Genomic DNA, 20,291 nt, shown 5'->3' with positions numbered 1-20,291 from the left:
AGGGTAGACTGTAAGATTCCAAGACAGAATCCAAGTAATTTCCAAGTGCAGCCCCTAGAGTTACATTTTTTCCCTGCCACTTCTTTTTTCTGTTTCACTGAAATACAGAGGATTTACTCTTTGTTTGCTTTTAACCTCTTTTCCTTAATGGTACTTGTAGAAATGGACCAGTCTTTGCTATTTCAGTGCTGAAGGGGCCCATAAAAACAGTCCTGGAATTAGAGTATGAGGACGAACCCTTGTCTTTTCCCCTCAGTTAGAGGAAGTTCCCCTTTAACTTCCTCCAAGAGAGACTTTGTGAAGTGGGAAGAGCCTGGAAAGGGGAAAGGATATGGTGTTCCATCTCTAGGATGATCAGAAATGGTTCTATATACTGAACATTAAAAGTCATTGTGCAGATATACCACCTAAAAAATCTGTTTAGGGTTTTGAGAGAATATTACATCCAACTCCCCCAAAGAAGCATAGTATCACTACTTAGTAAGGATCCTTGCCTGAGACTTTTAACAGTCTTCCCTTCTCAAGAGGGGAAGTCATAGACAGTGACCTTTATAGTTACTCAGTGTCTCATCTAAAACACATTTAGATTTTCCCTACCAGCAATTCTGTCAGAAAGGATACAGTTTTCGTCACCCTCAGGGTTTCGGGGTGGCCCTGGCATATTCAACAAAACCAGCTTTGCTTCATGGGACTTGTTAACTATAACCTCATTGAGCTTCACTGCTGTATGCATCCGCCTCACATTGGACTGGTCCCTGGAAGGGGAGGGCGAGGGGTTAGAAACAGAAGTGGGTTATGGCAAAGAGAAAACTAAGGCATATCGTCAACTCTAAAAAACTTGAGATATTAAGAGGTTTTTTGCTGAGAGTATGAGTAATATAATGAACAAATGATTGCCTTAAAATATTGATATCATGGGTTTTCTCATTCTGTGTGTGCTTGTTTTATACCAGGAACACAGTATGGGCAGGAAGAAAGATGGTTTGTGTACAGTATTAATTGGTGGCTGGTATGCATAGGCCAATAACAGAAAGATGGCTGGCTCTGGGTGAAATGAAGACTAGATTCCATCCTGTGTACCCAGGCAAAGTCGCATCTGTGGCACTAACGGGAATACTACGTTAGGTTTGAGTTGGAAACTTACGGACGCATGTTAAGCAGGTCCTGGAACCCTTCCATTGACTTGGCCTTTTGTCCCCGAGACGCCATATACTTGTCTTTCGTCCACGTCATGTGCACCTTCTCCTGATAAGTCTCTGTCTCGTCATCCTCGTCAGAGCCGATGCTGGTCAGTCGTAGCATTGAGTTCCGATCTTTCACCAGCTGTGCCTGGGGGAGGCCCAACACAACTATGATACTATACCTGTTTTCTCTCATGCATCATCTTTAATTATTTTAAAATGTGGCTACTGTAGAGTAACTAATAAAGCAAGTAAGGAAGAATCTGTCATGCTGTGAGAATACCATCATCCCTCTCAGTGAAAGACCTCCCAGGCCAGGATGAGGCCGACGTGGCAGCCTCACCTCTCGGTCTCGCTCCGTCTTGGACAGGCGCATGTGCCGCAGCATCTGTGACCTCTGCTCCATCATCAGGGTGCGCTCGTAAGTGTATGCGGATATGTCACTGTCATGCTGCCATACAGACCACACAGATAAGCACAATAAGCTTCAAGGAATGAGCAATAAGCACAAAGGAACAAGAAACACATACTTTCACTTCCACTCACTAAACAAGAGCAACTATCACCGTATCAACCTAGTTTTCAGTTTTTGTTCAGTCATTGAGCTACGTAAAACAATGCTGTGGCCTGTAGATCAAATCCAGAGCTCTGACTCTTTCCCACAATCTAACCATTACATATGTGTTTCCTTGAAACACAAAACACAAAATCCTGTTATTTTAATACTGCCAGGTTATTAAAAAAAAAAAAACCTATGTGTGACTTTAGCTTGAATATATGAATAGAAACTTAATGAAACTGTATTAAGACAAGAATCTGGCAGAAATAGAAGGACTATAATAAACAAGAAAGCAAAACTAAAAATCGCCACCAAATACACACCACATATGCACTACACTTATCTAAATCAATATACTGGAGTCTTGTTGGAACTAAGGGATTAATCCACATTTGCAGCGGAAGAAATTCCCAGACTAGAAGAGATTCTAGAATGACAGGGTGGGACATGGGGGAAGGGTAGCTTCTCTGATCTCAAACTCAGCTTTCTCACCATCTCTACCACTTCCACCTCTGCCTCAATGCGAAGGTGATACAAGAAGGTGGCCAGGTCCTTCTTCATCTGAATACTGTTGTCTTCTAGCTGGGCTACTGTGAAGATCCGTATGCTGCATTTTCGCCACACCTGAGAAAGTACCATATATACATGGGAAATTAAATGCAAAGAAGCAGAAAAAGAGTTACTCAGATGGCATTTTTGCCTAGAACAACCTTGAATAGTATCAAGGTATTTGTTCCTAGCTTCTTACTTGCTCTATTATTGTACCTGGGCAAAAGTTTGACTATGAACACATGAAATACAGTTTAAGAGAGTTCTTATTTAATAACAAGAAAAAAACTGGCAAAATGGAAAAGACAGCATGTGATACATTAATAGGGTGCTTTAGTCAGACAGCATACTAATGACACCCTGCAGACTCTACTATTTTTTTTTCCTCTGTGGCAAAAAAAGTTCATTGAGGAAGGAACAGAAAGAACAGAAAAAAACACCTCAAGGGAGAGGTGGGCCAAGTCAACAGACACTGGCTATATTTACTATTTTAAATCTCAGTCTTACCAAAGAATGAGCAGGACACACATACCCCTTAGGTTTCCAGCACTTTGCTCTTTTTTTTTTTTTTTAAACAGGACATGTTCACTTGTTAATGTTTTTTTCACAAGGGCTCATATGTAGCTTAATAAACTTGCTGAATTTCCCTTGGAGATGGTTAGATATCAACTACAAAGAAAACTATTTCTCATAAGGTTGAATCTGGGATCATGGAAGGCCAAGAACAATCTCCAACATTTCTAAGCCCCAACATTATAGAATTAAAGGAAAAAAACTGTCTAGTGAACCAACCAGGACAGAAGTTGACGGAGAGAGACTTTTTTTTTTAAAAAGGTGTCAAAATACCTTATGCTGTTTCAGTAGGAATGGTAATAGCATGAGCATCCCCCCATCATGTACAATCCACCACACATCAATGTTGCCCTCAGAAAACTGCTCCACATTGCTCGGAAAGAAGGAGATGTTTTTGGCCACCAGCAGGGCCAGATGGGCAGCAGTTGTCACTCGAACTGTGCCTAGAGAAAAAATAGAAACTTGGGATAAGCAGAGATGAATCCTCAGGCTTGCCTTGCTTCCTACCATGTCCGCAAAGAAAGGGTAATGCCCTTTTACAGTCTTTTGTTTACACAGTAGGTTATATCAAATCAAGTAACAAAATTTATTAATAAAAATCTGAATAGCCAACAGAATTAGACTGAGACCTATGATTTACATCACTAGGTGTATTCTGATTACTGTGTTTCTACAGCGGGGTATGTGAATTTGGGAGATTTTGATGCTGAAGAACACTTCCTCCAACTCCTGTTAGAATGTCAATGTGGGAGATCACACCTGGAAATATGACAATTTCAGAGATAATTCCAAACATAAGACTTGGCAAGATAAACAAGTGATGAACATTATGTGAGGCTGGAGGAGGTGAGTAGAATCAGTTATTACTACTAACAGTTATTTGCGCTCTGTCTGCTCAGTCACTCAGTCATGTCTGACTCTTTTTGACCCCACAGACAGTAGCCCACCAGGACCCTCTGTTCATGGAATTTTCCAGGCAAGAATACTGGAGTAAGTTGCCATTTTTTTCCTCCAGGGGATCTTTCCAACCCAACGATCGAACCTGAGTCTCTTGCATTTCCTGCACTGGCAGGTGGATTCTTTACCACTGTGCCTCCAGGGAAGCCCCTAGGTGCCCTTATAAGGCTACGTTTCAGCAATGACAGAATTTCTACTGTACAAGGCTGGAGAATGGGGTCAGAGTATATCCTCTATTTGGGCCCTCAAGATAGTACAAGAAGTGGTTTGTACCAATAAAAGTCTTCCAAGCTCGAGCATCTTCACTCTGGCGCCAGCCATTTGGCCATCCCATCACCACTGTGTTGTGCTTCATGCCCCCAAGGCCACACGACTGGATGAGGTGGGAAATGCCCTCCCTCAGTTTGGCGGCCACCACCAGCTGTGAGAACCCTTTCACCTTCTCTGCCTCCATTAAATGCTTTATGGTCTGAAAGAGAGAACCAGAACCTCAAAATTAGATTACTTTATCCCGGGTCTTTTAACTTCTTACTTCTTCTCCATAGTATATTCCCCTCCTCTTTCCAAACTCTGTATAAGGTCGTATCTTGTACAGAACAATTAAAAAAGTTTAATTTATCCCAATGAAATTTTATTATCCTTTGCCTTTTCACTTTCTGGGTGCTTACTACATACATAGATAGTTGTCTACATGTAGATACTCTACATTTCCCTCCCTTCTGCTTTTCTTTCTAACATACCAAACAAATTGAGAACAGAGATCTTCACAAAGTGAATATTCGGTATTCCTTAATGGCCCAGGGTTAGTGTGAACATAATCTTCCTTCCTCAGTGTCAGTCTTGCTCTGACTCCTTTACTAGAAATTCAATATGATGATTCAGTTTCATCATATTGATTCAAATTCAATCAATATGATTCAGATTCAGTTTCACTTCAGAATTATCTCCGGTATGTTTTATTTCCTTGTTTCTCCTATTTCCGCATTCTTTTTGATATTTTAATGGTGATTATTAATGACACTTGTATTTCTTTTACTTCACTCTCTTGGTGGAATGGTGAAGGGAATAACGATATGGAAAATGGATATGATTTTCCCAAAGGCACAGATTAAGTCAGGGTGTATCTAGATTAATCAGTGTCTCTTGATTTCCAATACTGTGCTTTTAATTTATTTTTATGATCATTCTGGACTAATGTTTCTTCAGCACTTCTAGTTTTAGTGTTTCAAAGCTAAACATTTCATTTCATTCCAAAATGAAACCCAGTAAATTAAAAAAAAATTTTTATTACATTTACTTGTTTGTTTACGCTGCGCTGGTAAATTTTCACTGCGGCACTCAGACTTCTCTAGTTGTGGCATGTGGGTCTAGTTCAATGACCAGGGATTGAAACCTGCCCCTCTGCACTGGAAGCATGGGATATAAGCTACTTGACCACCAGGGAAGTCCTTCAGTAAAAATTTTAAAATGCAATTGAAACTTCCCCAGGGTAGTTCTATCTATTGCTTATAATAAATATTAGAATGGAAACTACTTTCTTCTTCAGAAAGAACTTTAATTCCCATAAGCTAATCAGACTTAGCAAAAGAATCCTGGTTCTGCTACCATGTATTAAGATTAGTAAAGAGGAAGAAAATGTGCTCATTGCTCCTTGGTGTCACAACTAAATTGACAGGAATTATCACCATGGTTCAAGGGATGATTTATTTATGTGATTTTTCTCAGGGCCGAGTCAATGTCTGGAGTCTAGTGCTTAGCCTTGATAATCTTATAGTTTAGAAAGTTTTTGAATGGGAAGAATAAATTATTATCTTCTGGTTCACCTTATTATTTGGAGAATATGACCATACAAGTCAGCACAAGAAGGACACCTCCTAGGTTGCTCAGCAAAGGGATCAACTTAGAAATCTGAGGTCTTATGATTCAGCTGAACGAAACCATAAACTAAATTAAATTCTACTAGGTCATTAAGCCTTGACTGTTACCTGCTCAGCAGCTAACGCTTCACCATAGTTCTCCAGGAAGTTCCCGACGATGACAGAGCCCACAATTGTGAGACCCTTTCCTGCCTTAAGCTGTGAAGCAAAGGTGAGGAGACGAGGATGCTTGACGTGTAGGTCTTCATCTAGTTTCAGCAATACAAGTAACTGAGGCCTGCAAAGAGGTTGGCAGGGGGATGGTAAGATGAGAAAACACTTTGGGTCTGAGGAAAGAATGACAATCCTACCCTTTAATTTAGGAGATCTGAATAAAACATATAATTTGACAGAAGTAAGAGATTAGAGAAAATGATGAGGCTATATAGTCATTCTGAATTTTCCCAGTATTATTTCAAGTTGATCAGTCGTGAAGGAAGAATTAAAAGGGTAGAAGTCTAGATCATACATAACTAAAAGGTCACAGAGATCAAGGATTTAGAATCAGTCAAAACAGGTTCATTACACGAATTCCTTGGGTCACACAATTTCCTTATGCTGTAATCAATGAAGTACACAATTCTGTGTGCCAATTCTGTTGATTTTTTTTTACCTCCAGTTTTTAGTGTGTGGTGGTCCTTCCTCCAGCCTAAGCAAAGCAAATCGGGCTGCACTGAGGGACAGCCCGCGGATACCATCACCCCATTCTTTCTCAGCTCTGAGAGAAAGGGGCGAAAACAGCAGAGACAGATTTAAAATCTAGCAAGTACAATTTCAAAAACTAAAGTTTACTTTATTTAAAAGTAACATACACACAAAGTAGATTAAAACTTGTATTAGCTATTTATATGATGCTCACTACTAACACAATGAACCCACTGTATGCAGATCAACACTATCCTCCATCAACACACTGAACTGTACAACAGTTCAGAATAAAGGCTGAGAGGGTCACTCACTTGTCCTGCGATGTAACTGCTGAAAAGCAAGAATGCTAAATAGCAATTTGGATTAGGAAATTACTACAGATCCAAAGTTCAAATTATTTCAAAAATAATGCACAGGAAGCAAAACTCAACATAATCTAAATCAGAGTGTTATTTATTCCTAATTTGGGCAAGCTGTTAATGAAGTTGTTACAAAGTTATTCAGGACTGATTTATTTTTCATCTCAGACACAATTCCTTGCCTGAAGAGATAAGCAAGAATATTTATATTTATTTAATACTAATCATTATTGGAAAAGACTCTGATGCTGGGAGGGACTGGGGGCAGGAGAAGGGGATGATAGGGGATGACATGGCTGGATGGCATCATCAACTCGATGGACATGAATTTGGGTAAACTCCAGGAGTTGCTGATGGACACGGAGGCCTGGCATGCTGCGATTCATGGGGTCGCAAAGAGCCGGACACGACTGAGTGACTGAACTGAACTGAATCATTATTATTTCAGTACCTCCTTTTATTTTTTCATTGATCCATATTTTCTCAATAGTTTCTCCTTATGATCAAAATTTAGGTACAGATGAATGAAGTTATCTGGATCCCTAATGTAATTTCACTGGTATGGCTCTAACCAAACTAGCCAGTTTCCATAGTTTTAGCATCAATGAAGACTGTATCGAGACTCACCCTTGGTACTCGATGTATTTGTAGATCATACCAGCTATTACCATAGCTACGATGGCATAATACCAGGAAGAAATGAACATCAGAGCCAGACAGATACTCATTCCCATGAAAGAGAGTGCCCTAGAAAATTAAAGACAAAAACAAATAAAAAATGTTTTTTTCTAAGCAGCTATAAGAGAAGCCTGTGATAGAGGTGCTTCTTAAACTGGTGAAAAATTATTTTTTAAAACTCCAATATGTTGTAGACAGAAGCTCTGTAAAACACAGTAAAATTGAATTACTAGAAAAAAAATGTTATGTTTGGAGGCCGTGCCAATGTCAAATTGGTATAAAAGTTTCTAAACATCTTTTCCCATGTGTGTGGTGGGGGGCGAGGGGAGCACCGTGCCATGAGGCATGCAGGACCTTAGTTTCCCCAACCAGGGACTGACCCCATCCCCCTGCAGTGGAAACACATAGTCTTAACCACTGGACCACCAAGGAAGCCCTTTTTTCTTAGTTTTTATAGTTATCTTATCATGGATTGGCAACAATCAACGTATCTGCACTGAACCCCAAAGCATCCTTGAAAAGAAAGTGGAAGTGTTAGTTGCTCAGTCGTGTCTAACTCTGCAACCCCATGGTCTGGAGCCCACCAGACTCCTCCTTCAGGGAAGAATACTGGAGTGGGTTGCCATTCCCTTCTCCAGGAGATCTTCCCGGCCTAGGGATTGAAACCACGTCTCCCGCATTGCAGGCAGATTCTTTACTGTTCGAGCCATAGGGAAGCTCCTTAGTGCTGATGTTTCCCATTGCTGGAATAATACATAAATGAACCAGGATGCCACAAAAGCCATCTGCAGTTACGAGGACAATTAATACCTACATGGCAAAGCAGGGATGGGACATGCAGTCAGAATTATTAACAACTCTATGATCTTTAGAAAAAAAGCATTTCATGTGAATATTTCTAAAAACTTTATGAAAATTTATTAGCATACCTGCAGAACCCACTGAAAAAAAATATGCCATTAGTTTCCTTACTTTACATAGGGAACTTGGAAGAAAATAATGAAATTCTTGTTTTGATTAAATAAATTAGACAACTACATTTACTGAAGTTGTACTGTGTAAAGAATGAACTAAGTTGTATGATAAATTTCAAAGAACAAACAGAGCAGTTGTTAATCTGGCGAAGATTAGATCCAATGAATGAAAATATAGGGTGTAAACAGAAAGAGGAAAAAACCAAAAGCAACTGGTAACACAAAAAAACGTTCATAATGAACTTTTAACTAACATTAAATCTAGAAAGAGGATTAATGGTATTAAGATCAGCTGATGATCTAAAATTGTGCCAGATAAAGGTCACATCACTACCCACCCCTGGTAAGTGAAGCTAGAAAGGGATCAAGGAAAAAGTCAGCAAAGAGGAATGTACAAACAAGTATATAATAGGACATATTAAAGAACTTCTAGCTATGAAAGAAAAGAAATGGGATGGTAGCTAAAAATGTGATAGTTCCTTTAAGGACTGAGATGTGAACACAACAGCAACAGCAGTAGCAACATTTCATTAAGAGCTTTACTACGTACCAGGCACTGTGCTAAGCACTTTAGATTATCTCAAAACAATCCTATGAGATAGATAATACGATTAGTCCCATTTTATTAATGAATAAAATGAAACTTTATGTGGTTATGATGAAAGCTACAAAGCTATGTAGCTTTGATGAAAGCTACAAAGCTAGGAAATAGTAGAGCTAAACTTGAACTTAGGCCATCTGATGCCATAGGCTCATACTCCTTTTTTAAAAAAAAAAATACTTACTTGAATGTGTTCTTCTCTTTTTAAAAAAAATAATTTTATTTATTTATCTATTTATTTTTGGTTGTACTGGGTCTTCATTGATGCACAGGGCTTTTTCTCTGTTGTGCAGAGGCTTCTCATTGTGGTAGTTTCTCTTGTTGCGGATCACAGGCTCTGGGGCGCTCAGGCTTTACTAGTTGCTGGACGTGGGCTCTAGAGCACAGGCTCAAAAGTTGTGGTGCATGGGCCTTGTGGCTCCGCGGCATATGGGATCTTCCCACACCAGGGATCGAACCCATGCTCCTCTGCACTGGCAGATGGATTCTTTACCACTGAGCCACCAGAGACACAGCTCATACTCTTTAACTAAATAAAATTGTCATAAGGAAGAGAGTCTGAGAATGAACACTGAGGAAAACTGATGAAGACAAGAGGATAAATGGAAAGGAATGAAGCTCAGGGCTCAGCTAAGATGTAAACAGGCCATCCGATAAGCAAAAGGTAGGTTGTTTTAAACTGAGGAACACAGCAGCCTGGAAATATTTATTTCATAGTTTTGACCTTTATTCTCAATTGAGTATTATAAGCTATTATAAAACCATGTATTAAACTTATTTAACTAATCCAACAAAGAAGAAATGAGAGCCTGAACTATGTACTAAAAAACCACAGTAGGATGCTGGAAATTCATGTGAACACAGGAAGCTAAAAGAGACAGTATGAAACAAATGGCCAAGAAGAAAACTGGATTGAGAGTTTAGAATCTCCTAGTTTTCAAGTTCAATGATGAGTTCTCTCCAAATATGGGGAAGAAGAAAAAAAGCAGACTTACCAGTGGTAGTAGCGGAACCGGGGTCTCCAGTTGGGTGTTCGAAGCAATGTTTGCAAGGCACATGCCAAATTCACAAAGAGGTAACACATGAGAAAAAACCTGGCAGAATAAAAATGTATGAGGAATGATTATTATTGTAAAATAATTCTTCAAGGATTATTTTAAATAACTAGAGAGCTTCGCTGTATTTAAGCCTTTGTTCTAGCCCACTAGCCTTTGATTAAGAATAGAGTGTAGAAAAACTTCACCTCCCCACAGACTTGCTCAACCTTCTAAGTTCTCACGCAGTGAAAGACACTACCACTTTTTATCCAGTTACTCTTGGGATAATACTCAGTTTCCTCTTCACTACTCAACCTTAGTTCTAAATTCACTTATCAAGTCCCATGGATTCCCTCTATTTACAAAACTCTAAACTTTTTCCCTCTCCTTTCCACCTCTACTTCTATCAGCATAGTTCAGGCTCTCATTTGTTCTTTGTTGGATTAGTTAAATATGCTTCCAACTGGCACTGGAAACTTCCAACTTCCGGCTCAATTTTGGACTTCCCTGGTGGCTCAGACGGTAAAGCGTCTGCCTACAATGCCAGAGACCCGGGTTCAATCCCTGGGTTGGGAAGATCCCCTGGAGAAGGAAATGGCAACCCACTCCAGTTCTCGTGCCTGGAAAATCCCATGGACGGAGAAGCCTGGTAGGCTACAGTCCATGGGGTCGCAAAGAGTCAGACACGACTGAGTGACTTCACTTCACTTAACCTATCTTTTATACAGAATTAATCATTATGAAATAGAAATATGACCATTTTGTCCTCTAAGGATTATCCACTACTTTCAGGAAAAGTTCCAGGTCCTCTGTGATCCACTTCTGCTTACTTCCCTGCTCTGCACTTACCCTACCCACACCTTCCACTCTCAAAGTCAGACTTTCACTTCTCTGAATGCACTGCACTATTTCATCTCTTGATTCCTTCACACACATTCCCTGCCTGGAATTTCTTTCACCCCTTCACTCACCCCTTCACTTCATGATGTAAGCATCACTTCCTCCAGAAAACCTTTCCTGATTCTCAGTACAGAGGTGGACCACTGTAGAGCTCATAGAGCATGCAGTGTTCACCCTGACCACAGTATTCATCATACTAGACAAGCATCACTGGTTTCTTTATCTACCATCAGTTCTCTAAGGTTGTGTCTTAGTCATCTTATGCTTATCCTCAGCACACTGAAAATAACCTAGAGGGCCAGAAAATAAGCTAAGCTTTAATGAAAGTTTTCCCCCTCAAATTATCATAGTATCTGTTTTTTGTAGAAAAGTATAGAAACAAAAAAAAATAGGGAGAAAATTCACAATCATAACTGCTAACATTTAGCACTCCTTGCATATTTTACTCTGTTTATTATGTTTTTAAAAACATAGATGAGACCACACTGCGTTTTTTTTTTTTTTTCCTAGTCACACTGCGTAGCTTGTAGGATTTCAGTTCCCTGACCAGGGACTGGATCCGTGCCCTTGGCAGTGAAAGCATGGAGTCCTAACCACTGGACCACCAGGGAATTCCCATGAACCTAGACATCACATATGCAACAACAAATGAAGAGAATAACTGGCTCTTACATGGAAAGAATTGGAGCCACGAGATCCAGGGAGGCAATAAGGATTCCCAGTTCTGCAATGGCAGCAGTCAGAAGTAAAGCCCAGGTAGGTTCCCCATTGGCTTTGCTGTGACCAAAAACCTGTGCATAGAAGTGAAGTATCAGACAGATGAGTGTAGGAAATGTTTGAGTCCATGCTCCCTTATTCCTCTATGCTATAGTTTCAGAGATCTTTAAGATAACAGCATTACAACTGTGGTAGCTTTTAAATACCTTTATTCCACTAACATATAAACTCATACCAGAGATTTAGAGGGCTATACAGAGTCTTGTGCTAAAACCCATCTTCATATTATATGGTCCAATAATTTCTAAGCCTATGAAGATCAGTTTCTCCTAAAACTGGGAGAAAAAAGGAAGAGGGCATAGAATAGGGTCACTCACCCTCAGAAAGGGTATAATGTTATCCTTGGCTATAGCCTGTAGCAGCCTCGGTGCTCCTGTGAGACTCTGAAGTCCAGCCCCACATGTGGAGAAGAAGGAGCCAATAACAATCACCCACGGGGATGGCCAAGATAAGGTTCCTACCACCAGATTACCTTTCACAGCATCTCCAAACCTGGGAGAGAAATCAGAGTGGGGACGTTTAACCTGGAAATAACTTTAGATGAAAATGCTAGATAGACATTCACTCAATTTTTTCTATTTATAATTTTTTATGCTCACAGATGAGAAAGGAAAAATACTAGTAGCCTGTATGAAGGAAATGAAGAAAGTACGTTTCCAGCTTTTATTCAGAATGCCAATCGGACACCCTTATGTCTCATAGAGAAAACAGAAACTTAAAAAATTTTTTTAATTTTTGTTATTTGCCCTCTTTTACTTTTAGTCAGTTTTCCAACAGCTCTTATTGTACAGGAAAATCCTCAATATTCAGACAAATTCACTGCTTTATTGAGGAATACTTGCTGCATCATATACAACAACATACTGGCCTCTCTTTTGGGGACCTATATATATGTACTTTCTATTGTTACTTTTGATACACATCTCAGGTGGGTTTTGAGTTTATAACTGTCTTGGTGCTGTATGGGATGATCAGACATAATGGAAGATAGATAGGTGGCTGTAAAAGAAATCAATTACTCACTTGTCTCTGAGGACAACACCTTCAATACATGCACCAAAAAGGACAACGTTGCTTAAATCTAAGACACTGAGAGTCAAGGAAACTGCCATTCACCCTCTAAGATGAACATAAACACTCAGGATATTTCTACCAGTAAAATGAGTGGCTAATTCACTAATCTCATAAATTCTTTCTTGAGTTTTAGAGATGAGGTAGGTAGATTATCTGGGTTTCCCTTGTGGCTTAGCTGGTAAAGAATCCGCCTGCAATGCGGGAGACCTGGGTTTGACCCCTGGATTGGGAAGATCCCCTGGAGAAGGGAAAGGCTACCCACTCCAGTATTCTGGCCTGGAGAGTTCCATGGACTAAGTCCATGAGGTCACAAAGAGTCAGACATGATGGAGCAACTTTCACAGGTAGATTATCTGGTGTGAAGTGAGGGGGTAGAAAGCAGATATCTTTATTACCAGGATAAAAATACTGATCACCCTTGTTCTATGGCTGTTCCTATAACTAAAACTCAAACTGGATCCAGCAAAAGGATACAGACAAAGGAGGTGGTCAGGATGGCGAGGATAGTGCCAATGGGAATGGACTTTTGAGCATCTTTCAGATCCCCAGATCTGTTTGATCCTGCCATGATGCCTTTAAAAAAGGAAAAAAAGAACAAGTTAACTTCTTTAGTTCCTAGACATTGATATTTGAACTGCTATCAAAGACTAGAGGAAAATCTAGGAATCCCGAGAATATAGCTTTGTCTCCTAAGAAAAACCCCTTCCCTGGTCTCATCACCCATAATACAGACAACAGCCCATGTGCTTACCTGTGACAGAGGGAAAGAAGATGCCCACCAGAAGAGTGAAAGAGGTGGTGATGTCCACAAGGACATACTCATGGTTTAAGCTGCCTAAGACTTCGGAAGATTTGGCTGAGGGCTTCTCAATGATCTCTCCCTTTGGTAGATAATTACTCCAAAGATTCTCTGCAGGGGGATCAAGGGGTATATAAGCAGTAGCAGTACAGAAAGGACACAACTGGATAATTTTCTAGCCAACAGTATTCTAAATCAGATCTGTCATTTATATGGTTTTTAAGGGTATGTTTGCTTCTACAGAGCACAGATATATGCACATACATAAAGTACACAAAAATAAAAACCTAATGCCCTTTCCCATCTGGTTCAGATGTAGTTTGACAAATACTTTGGTATGTACAAATACACTTGCGTTTACCAATGCAAATTAGCAAAAGTTAAGCAGACTAAGCTGAACGCCCTTACAAAGTTTATTTTTTTTTTTAAATTAGGTATCAATGCTAACACCTTAGTGTAAACTTGCTTACATGCAAAGATATTTGTGGACCAGACAGTTAAGACAGAAATCACTTAAGGAAAGAATTTCAAAAATTTAGATGAGTCAGGAAAACACATGTGGGTTTGATGACATTAAAGTAATTCTAGCTGTGGCTGTTGGAAAAACTGACAACTTTACAATGTGTTAACACACAGAATACTTTATTATCTTAAGTTTAAAAGTAATTTCTTCAGCTCTGCTTTCAAGAGCAGTAAATTTTAGCAGACAACGCTACAAAGATGTCCTGAAAAAGGATAAATTCATTAACAGAAAAGCAGAAAGATGTTGAATTGAGTTGTATGCTGAATTTAAGAAGGGAAGTGGTACTGTGGCAGTGAGTGTTGATGGATAATAGAAGAGTAAGAAACGTGTCCCCAAACCTCCTAACTCACCTGTAATGACACCGCTAGCCAATCCAGGGATGCCCTGGATCGAAGTGACATTATTGTGAACAAAGTACTCATCGCAAGTGGCGTTGAAAAACTGACTTGAGTTACAGAAGAAGCCCCACAGCTTTGACGGCACTGTCATGTTGTTAACTTCCTTGGTCTTTGAGCAAACGTCAATATGTCTTGATGAAAGGGTGCGGTTGCCCAGCATGCAGACCCTAAGTGAAAAAGAACAGGAAGAAAACTGAAGCCGAGGAAAAACTATTTTAAAAAAGAAAATAGTTTAGAAATAAGTTAGTATATATATGCTTGCAAAGGAAAAAAAAAATCTCATCTCGAAGAGTTTTTACTGTCATGGGTGGGAAAAGAACTAGCTCTGAAAATGGTATCTTACATTTTCTGCCAACCTAACCCTTACAGCGATCTCACAAAATATGTACCACAGTATTTCTCTGTTGTGGAGGAACTGAAATTTAGGGAGAAAAAGTAGTCTGCATGACCTCACACAGGTGGTGGGTAGTAGTAACAGAATCCAAATACAGGAACTGTCTGAAGACGCTGTGCTGAATCATCTTATAGAATTTCTACGTTATTAGCCAATTGTTGGGTCTAAAATCGGAGAAGGCAATGGCAACCCACTCCAGTGTTCTTGCCTGGAGAATCCCAGGGACAGGGGAGCCTGGTGGGCTGCTGTCTAAGGAGTTGCACAGAGTCGAACATGACTGAAGTGACTTGGCAGCAGCAGGGTCTAAAATAAATCTTAAGAGTCTTTTTGTTCTTCTTACACACACACACACACACACACACACACACACACAAATCTACCTCTTTCATTTTGGTCTAAGAAAAAGCCTTATGTTAATAAAAACCCCTTTGAAAATATATAGAAAAAGGTCAAATCTTCTGGATACTGTTTCAGTGAAGACAGCTTGGCTATAATTAGGCCGTCCCTCTACGGCCTAATAGAAAACTGTTTTTGAACTTAAGCCTAGACCTAGTGGAGTGAGGATATTTAAGGATAATACAAATATAGACTGTTCATTTTTTTCTTTAAACCAAAGATATAAATACAAATAAAAGAATAATACACCCACAGTTAAAATAACTCTCGGAAGAAAAAAGCAACTTTTGAAATCTGCAAAATGATAGCATACATATGTGATAAATCATGTGCCTGTCACTCAGCTTCAACAACTCCCAACATTTCCCAGTCTTGTTTTATGCATTCCTCTAGGTTTTTAGACTTGTTTTGCTGAAATATTTTAAAGAAAATACCACACATGAATTTGGCCCACCAAAAAAGAGGAGACACATCAAAGGAAAACTTGAGGAAAATGGAATTTCCCAAGTTAAGATATAGCCAGAATGTAGCCTTTAGTACTTCTATGACTCAAGTGGATCTCCAGTTACTTTACAGTTCCTGGATAAGCAGACTGAAAATTTATCATGGACTCTTATTACTGACAGCACTTTGCACAGGAGAAGAAATACTGGACTGGGATTCAGCAAATCACAAGGTTTGTGTTCTTGCTCTGCCAATCATTAACTTTGGGGCAAGTCATTTAATTTCTCTGGACCTGATTTTTCATCTTGAAAAATCTATTTTTCAGTAATCAGGTTAAATCAACCTAAGACTGATGAGTGTGATCCCTGGGTTACTTGGATGATTTTTCAAAGACAGTCACTATAACAAGGTTACAAGCAATACTCAGTGCTGGCTAGTTCCTATGCCTCTAGTCAAACGGAAAACAGGTGAGCCTTTGAGTCACATATTTGTACAAACCCATTTCTACTTCAAAGGGTATACATTAAGGCACCTGTACTACTTATGTATGTCATATAATTTATATAGAAACAGATACATATGCAAATGATGTGACATTTATTTGCCTTATTTTGTGACTAGAGAGTTCATTATTGTACTAAATTGTACTATTGTACTAAAATCAAAATAAAAAATTCAATTGTAAATACTTAGGTAGGAATTAAGGTTTTCTTGACTCTCTTGATTTTTCATTAATAAAAGGAATCTAACATTTAAATACTTTATCAAGGTTGCTGGCAGTAACTATGCTGTTTGAAAGCCTTTCATGAATAGTTCAAATATACATAATCATTATCAGAAGGTTTTGAAAAACCTACTGTCTATATCCAAATGATGGCACAGCTGCCAATTCTATGCTTGGGACATAAGGAAGACGACACACACAGTTTCCTCAGAGGCTTCCTGCACAGATCTAACTGGGCTTATCCAAGGGGGAAATCTCAGTGAAACTGTGAAATTCTGCCTTGAAATGATCACATCACCAGATGCTGTTAACGGCTACCTAATAATGATGCCTAGTCAGAGACACGTACGGGAAGTGTGGAGGTGCGAAAGAAGACTTGATGGCTCCAGCGTAGATGGCCAAGATGGACACAATGACACAGGCCAGAAAGAGTGAGGCAAACTTGTTCACATAGCGTACGCCGATGAATACCACCAATACCATGAGGACCAAGAAGGCTGTCCCATAGACACGCATGTTATTTAGCATGGCTGCTGACTCCTTGAGTGCATCGTCACTCTGAAAGATGGCAGCTCGAGGGACGATATATACCTGTTAAGCAAAAAAAAGGAGAAAATGAGGTCATTCAAAGTAATCAAAGGGTTGTTGTTGTTTGCATTTGCTTTCACAAACGAAAGCAAAACTGAGACACAAAGTGACTGGAGACATAGCCTCATTCATGTTTTGATCTAAAATGCCCACAAAAATAGGGTGTCATTGATTAGCCTACATGCTATTCTGAATACTTACACTTCCAAGTGGAAAAACAAGGGATATGTTAATAGCTTATCCAAAGTGTTATACAAAGTAACTGTAAAGATTATCTTGAGTCCTACTTCTGCTATTGTTACTTTAAATAGTAAATAATATATCCTAGTGAATAAATAAATAAACATTTTATGTCATTGGGATAAAAATATCAAAAGAAATAAACTTTATTTTACTTTTTCCCCATTAGCACGTCTTGCTTCTGAGACTTTACCTTTTTGGGTGAGGTGGCAGGGTGCTGGTGATGGGGTGGAGGGGAGGGAGTAGGCAGCCAAAGGATACCTTCAACCTCTCTGACTCATACTCCCAGTAGGCAGTCAATAACAGGTCAGCAGTCAATCACTTGATTGATTCCTATAGATGATTTCTCAAAAGCTTTGCTATCAAACAGCAAAATAAGTCCAAGTCTGTATCTTTTCCATACTACAGACCACAGTTAAGCCATTACTCACCAGAAATATTTCAATGGCACCAAGGATATACATAGCTGCTGCAAATGTGGTACCAAGATAGAAGCAGAGGCCAACAGCTCCACCAAACTCCGGGCCCAGTGCTCGGGAAATCATGAAGTATGAGCCTCCAGCTAAAAGGTAAGACAGAAGGTGAACAAGATAAAGAAAGCATGCTAGTAACAGGAATGTAAACAAGGTGTAAAAAAGGATAAATGCTTCAGGCTTTTAAAAACCCTGAATGTGATAAAAAGTAGATTTCCCAGTAGGAAGTAAAAGATGAAACCTTCATACCACACATCTAATATCCCACATAAAGCAGCACAATTTTGTCAGTATTACTAAGAAAAATATCAGATGATATTTACCAGAGGCGTCAGATAGCTGAATAAAATATAAATTCCAACTAAATGAAGCTAAAAATGCAGTAGAAATGAGATATTCTAGCTTAAAGAATAAAGATTTTTTTAAAAGACGGTTTCTCAAGTCAAACAGTAGTGCCTGTGGCCAACAGACTAAATAAATAACATTCCTTGGAAGTCTGCACCTCTATCTTTATAGCATAAACATACAGTAATCAGTGACAATCCATGAAATCCAATCTCAGCTACTGACCTGGCACCACTCCATTAGTGGCAATGGCACTCATGGAGATAGCAGTCAACATCGTCTATAAAGAGAAAAGAGAAGGCTGTTACTATTCAAAGACAACATTTCCACACTACTTTCCCATCTGCAGGTCTCAGAGCACCTGTCGGATATTCAACTCTACATACTTACATGGAAGGAGTTCCCTCGTACTCAGTGGTATGGAAATGAGATGACGAGCTTCATCACTGCACTAGTCACACTACTGGCATCTGGAGTATTCCGTTAAAATGCTCCTTCATGGCAATCAGTAGGTTAGGTGCTATTAAGAACCACCGATCCTACCCTGATCTTCTAGCTAAAAACTTGGAAAACAGATTGGAAACTGACTAAACACTGGCTACAATAACAAGAATATTCAGTAACGAGAACCACTGGAGACTTCTGAGTTCACAAGAACTGTATTTAAAAAAAAATTACCTGATAGTGGCAGAGTACAGAGTGGACTGCAGATGGGGAGCAGATGGAGGCAGAATGACTTGTTAGCAGGCTAATACAGTGGTTCAGTGAGAGGAAAGGACTGCAGTGGGAGAAGTAGGAATATAAAGAAGGGGTTGGACAAGAGATTTCAGAGGCACACCTCATTGGCCTTGATACCTGATGAGATATGACCAGCAATCAAGGAGTCAAATACGGCCCTCAAGTTTCAAGACTAAGAAACTGAAAAAAAAAATTGAGTTATGAATGATATGGACTATGTCCGCTTACCCTGCTTTGCATGGTACTCAGTTGAGCAAAATGTACAGGGAGTGTGTGATGGTGACAGCAATAAGTCAGCAGACAGCTTAATAACAAAAAAATGTTTATAATAATCTATCAATTTACAACAAAACTGACAGATGTAGCTGGGATACACAGATAAGAGGAATTTAAATTAAAAGAAGACCAGAATGTTCTCAGTATAATGGAAAGAAGACGTGGAAATAACACCCCAATTTCTGGAGAAGGGGTAAGGGATGCCAGTTCAAAATAAATACTTCTTACCCCCAAACAACAATCAGCTGTTTACTGGTCCTGCAGTGGAGTAACACATCACATTTTCTAACACATTTTCTGTCACAACACTAGCATTATCAAATTCAAATGGTTTGTCTTCTGAAGTGTTTGAAGTCAGGGGCTGTATCTTCTACTTCCAAGGGAAGCCTTTCCTCGTAATTTTGAGTACAATATATTACAGATATAAGCAGTGAGTAACTGACTAAACTGAAAATCCTTTAGATTTTAATACCAAAATAATCTCTCCTGTTGAGATCATGAGTATTTTCCCAGTATGTATTCTTTCTTTTATTCCTTAAGAGGTTAAAGCATGATACTCTTGAGCTCTTGTATGTTCCAGGTGATTTCCAGTGGTCAACTTGGGACTTACACAGCAGCAGCAGATAAGGACAATTGCAAAGGCCTGCAGAACTCCAGCTGTGCCCACCACCCATGTGAGGCGCAGAAACAGGATCACTCCAAAAATATTTTGTAGACATGGGAGGTAGACACCCATGAAGGTACCCATTTGGGGAGTCTGGAAAGAAAGATGTTGACAAAAGAAAAAATCATGTAGTCATCTAGAAGAGCTGATTCATCCCTTTACTTTTATATAAAAACTTGTGCCCTAAATATAATTTTAATTGCAAAACAGAGATAAGTTTAAGCAGTATCTTTAAATAGGCACATACAAAATCTCCATCTAATAAATGTCTATCACCATACTTATTATTCCTAGAGATACATATTTTAACTTTACAGAGATCTCCACATGTTTTTACATAGGAATCCCATCACAAACTTTTAGGTGCATCTTCAACAATTTAGAAGTTTCTATTCTTCAAGGGCATTAGTTTTTTCTTAAAAAAAAAAAAAATGGGATAATGACTTGATGGAATTTCTTCAGAACTTGGTATAAATTTTTCATAGTAGTTGGTAAATGGAGTTGAT

At 39.2% G+C, this 20,291-nt stretch overlaps 1 protein-coding gene across 4 annotated transcripts in view; it reads right to left on the bottom strand.

Moving 5' to 3' along the window:
* Nucleotides 1–20,291, bottom strand: part of SLC12A6 (solute carrier family 12 member 6) — an 84,928-nt gene that overhangs the window by 3,366 nt on the left and 61,271 nt on the right. For all 4 annotated transcript variants that reach the window (XM_019968459.2, XM_019968460.2, XM_070797203.1 and 1 more), the window contains 20 exons: nucleotides 19,732–19,878; nucleotides 18,333–18,387; nucleotides 17,721–17,851; nucleotides 16,811–17,052; nucleotides 14,456–14,670; nucleotides 13,535–13,693; nucleotides 13,258–13,356; nucleotides 12,733–12,790; nucleotides 12,027–12,201; nucleotides 11,605–11,723; nucleotides 9,991–10,089; nucleotides 7,370–7,489; nucleotides 6,349–6,453; nucleotides 5,805–5,973; nucleotides 4,093–4,288; nucleotides 3,136–3,305; nucleotides 2,233–2,364; nucleotides 1,525–1,632; nucleotides 1,145–1,329; nucleotides 622–755 (listed from right to left, as the gene is read on the bottom strand). In XM_019968459.2, the coding sequence (XP_019824018.1) occupies nucleotides 622–755; nucleotides 1,145–1,329; nucleotides 1,525–1,632; nucleotides 2,233–2,364; nucleotides 3,136–3,305; nucleotides 4,093–4,288; nucleotides 5,805–5,973; nucleotides 6,349–6,453; nucleotides 7,370–7,489; nucleotides 9,991–10,089; nucleotides 11,605–11,723; nucleotides 12,027–12,201; nucleotides 12,733–12,790; nucleotides 13,258–13,356; nucleotides 13,535–13,693; nucleotides 14,456–14,670; nucleotides 16,811–17,052; nucleotides 17,721–17,851; nucleotides 18,333–18,387; nucleotides 19,732–19,878 (2,818 nt within the window). The remainder of the gene's footprint in view (nucleotides 1–621; nucleotides 756–1,144; nucleotides 1,330–1,524; nucleotides 1,633–2,232; nucleotides 2,365–3,135; nucleotides 3,306–4,092; nucleotides 4,289–5,804; nucleotides 5,974–6,348; nucleotides 6,454–7,369; nucleotides 7,490–9,990; nucleotides 10,090–11,604; nucleotides 11,724–12,026; nucleotides 12,202–12,732; nucleotides 12,791–13,257; nucleotides 13,357–13,534; nucleotides 13,694–14,455; nucleotides 14,671–16,810; nucleotides 17,053–17,720; nucleotides 17,852–18,332; nucleotides 18,388–19,731; nucleotides 19,879–20,291) is intronic.

This window comes from Bos indicus, chromosome 10 (genome assembly GCF_029378745.1).
Source record: "Bos indicus isolate NIAB-ARS_2022 breed Sahiwal x Tharparkar chromosome 10, NIAB-ARS_B.indTharparkar_mat_pri_1.0, whole genome shotgun sequence".
NCBI classification, from domain to species: domain Eukaryota; kingdom Metazoa; phylum Chordata; class Mammalia; order Artiodactyla; family Bovidae; genus Bos; species Bos indicus.
This window is presented reverse-complemented; position numbering and strand designations above follow the sequence as displayed.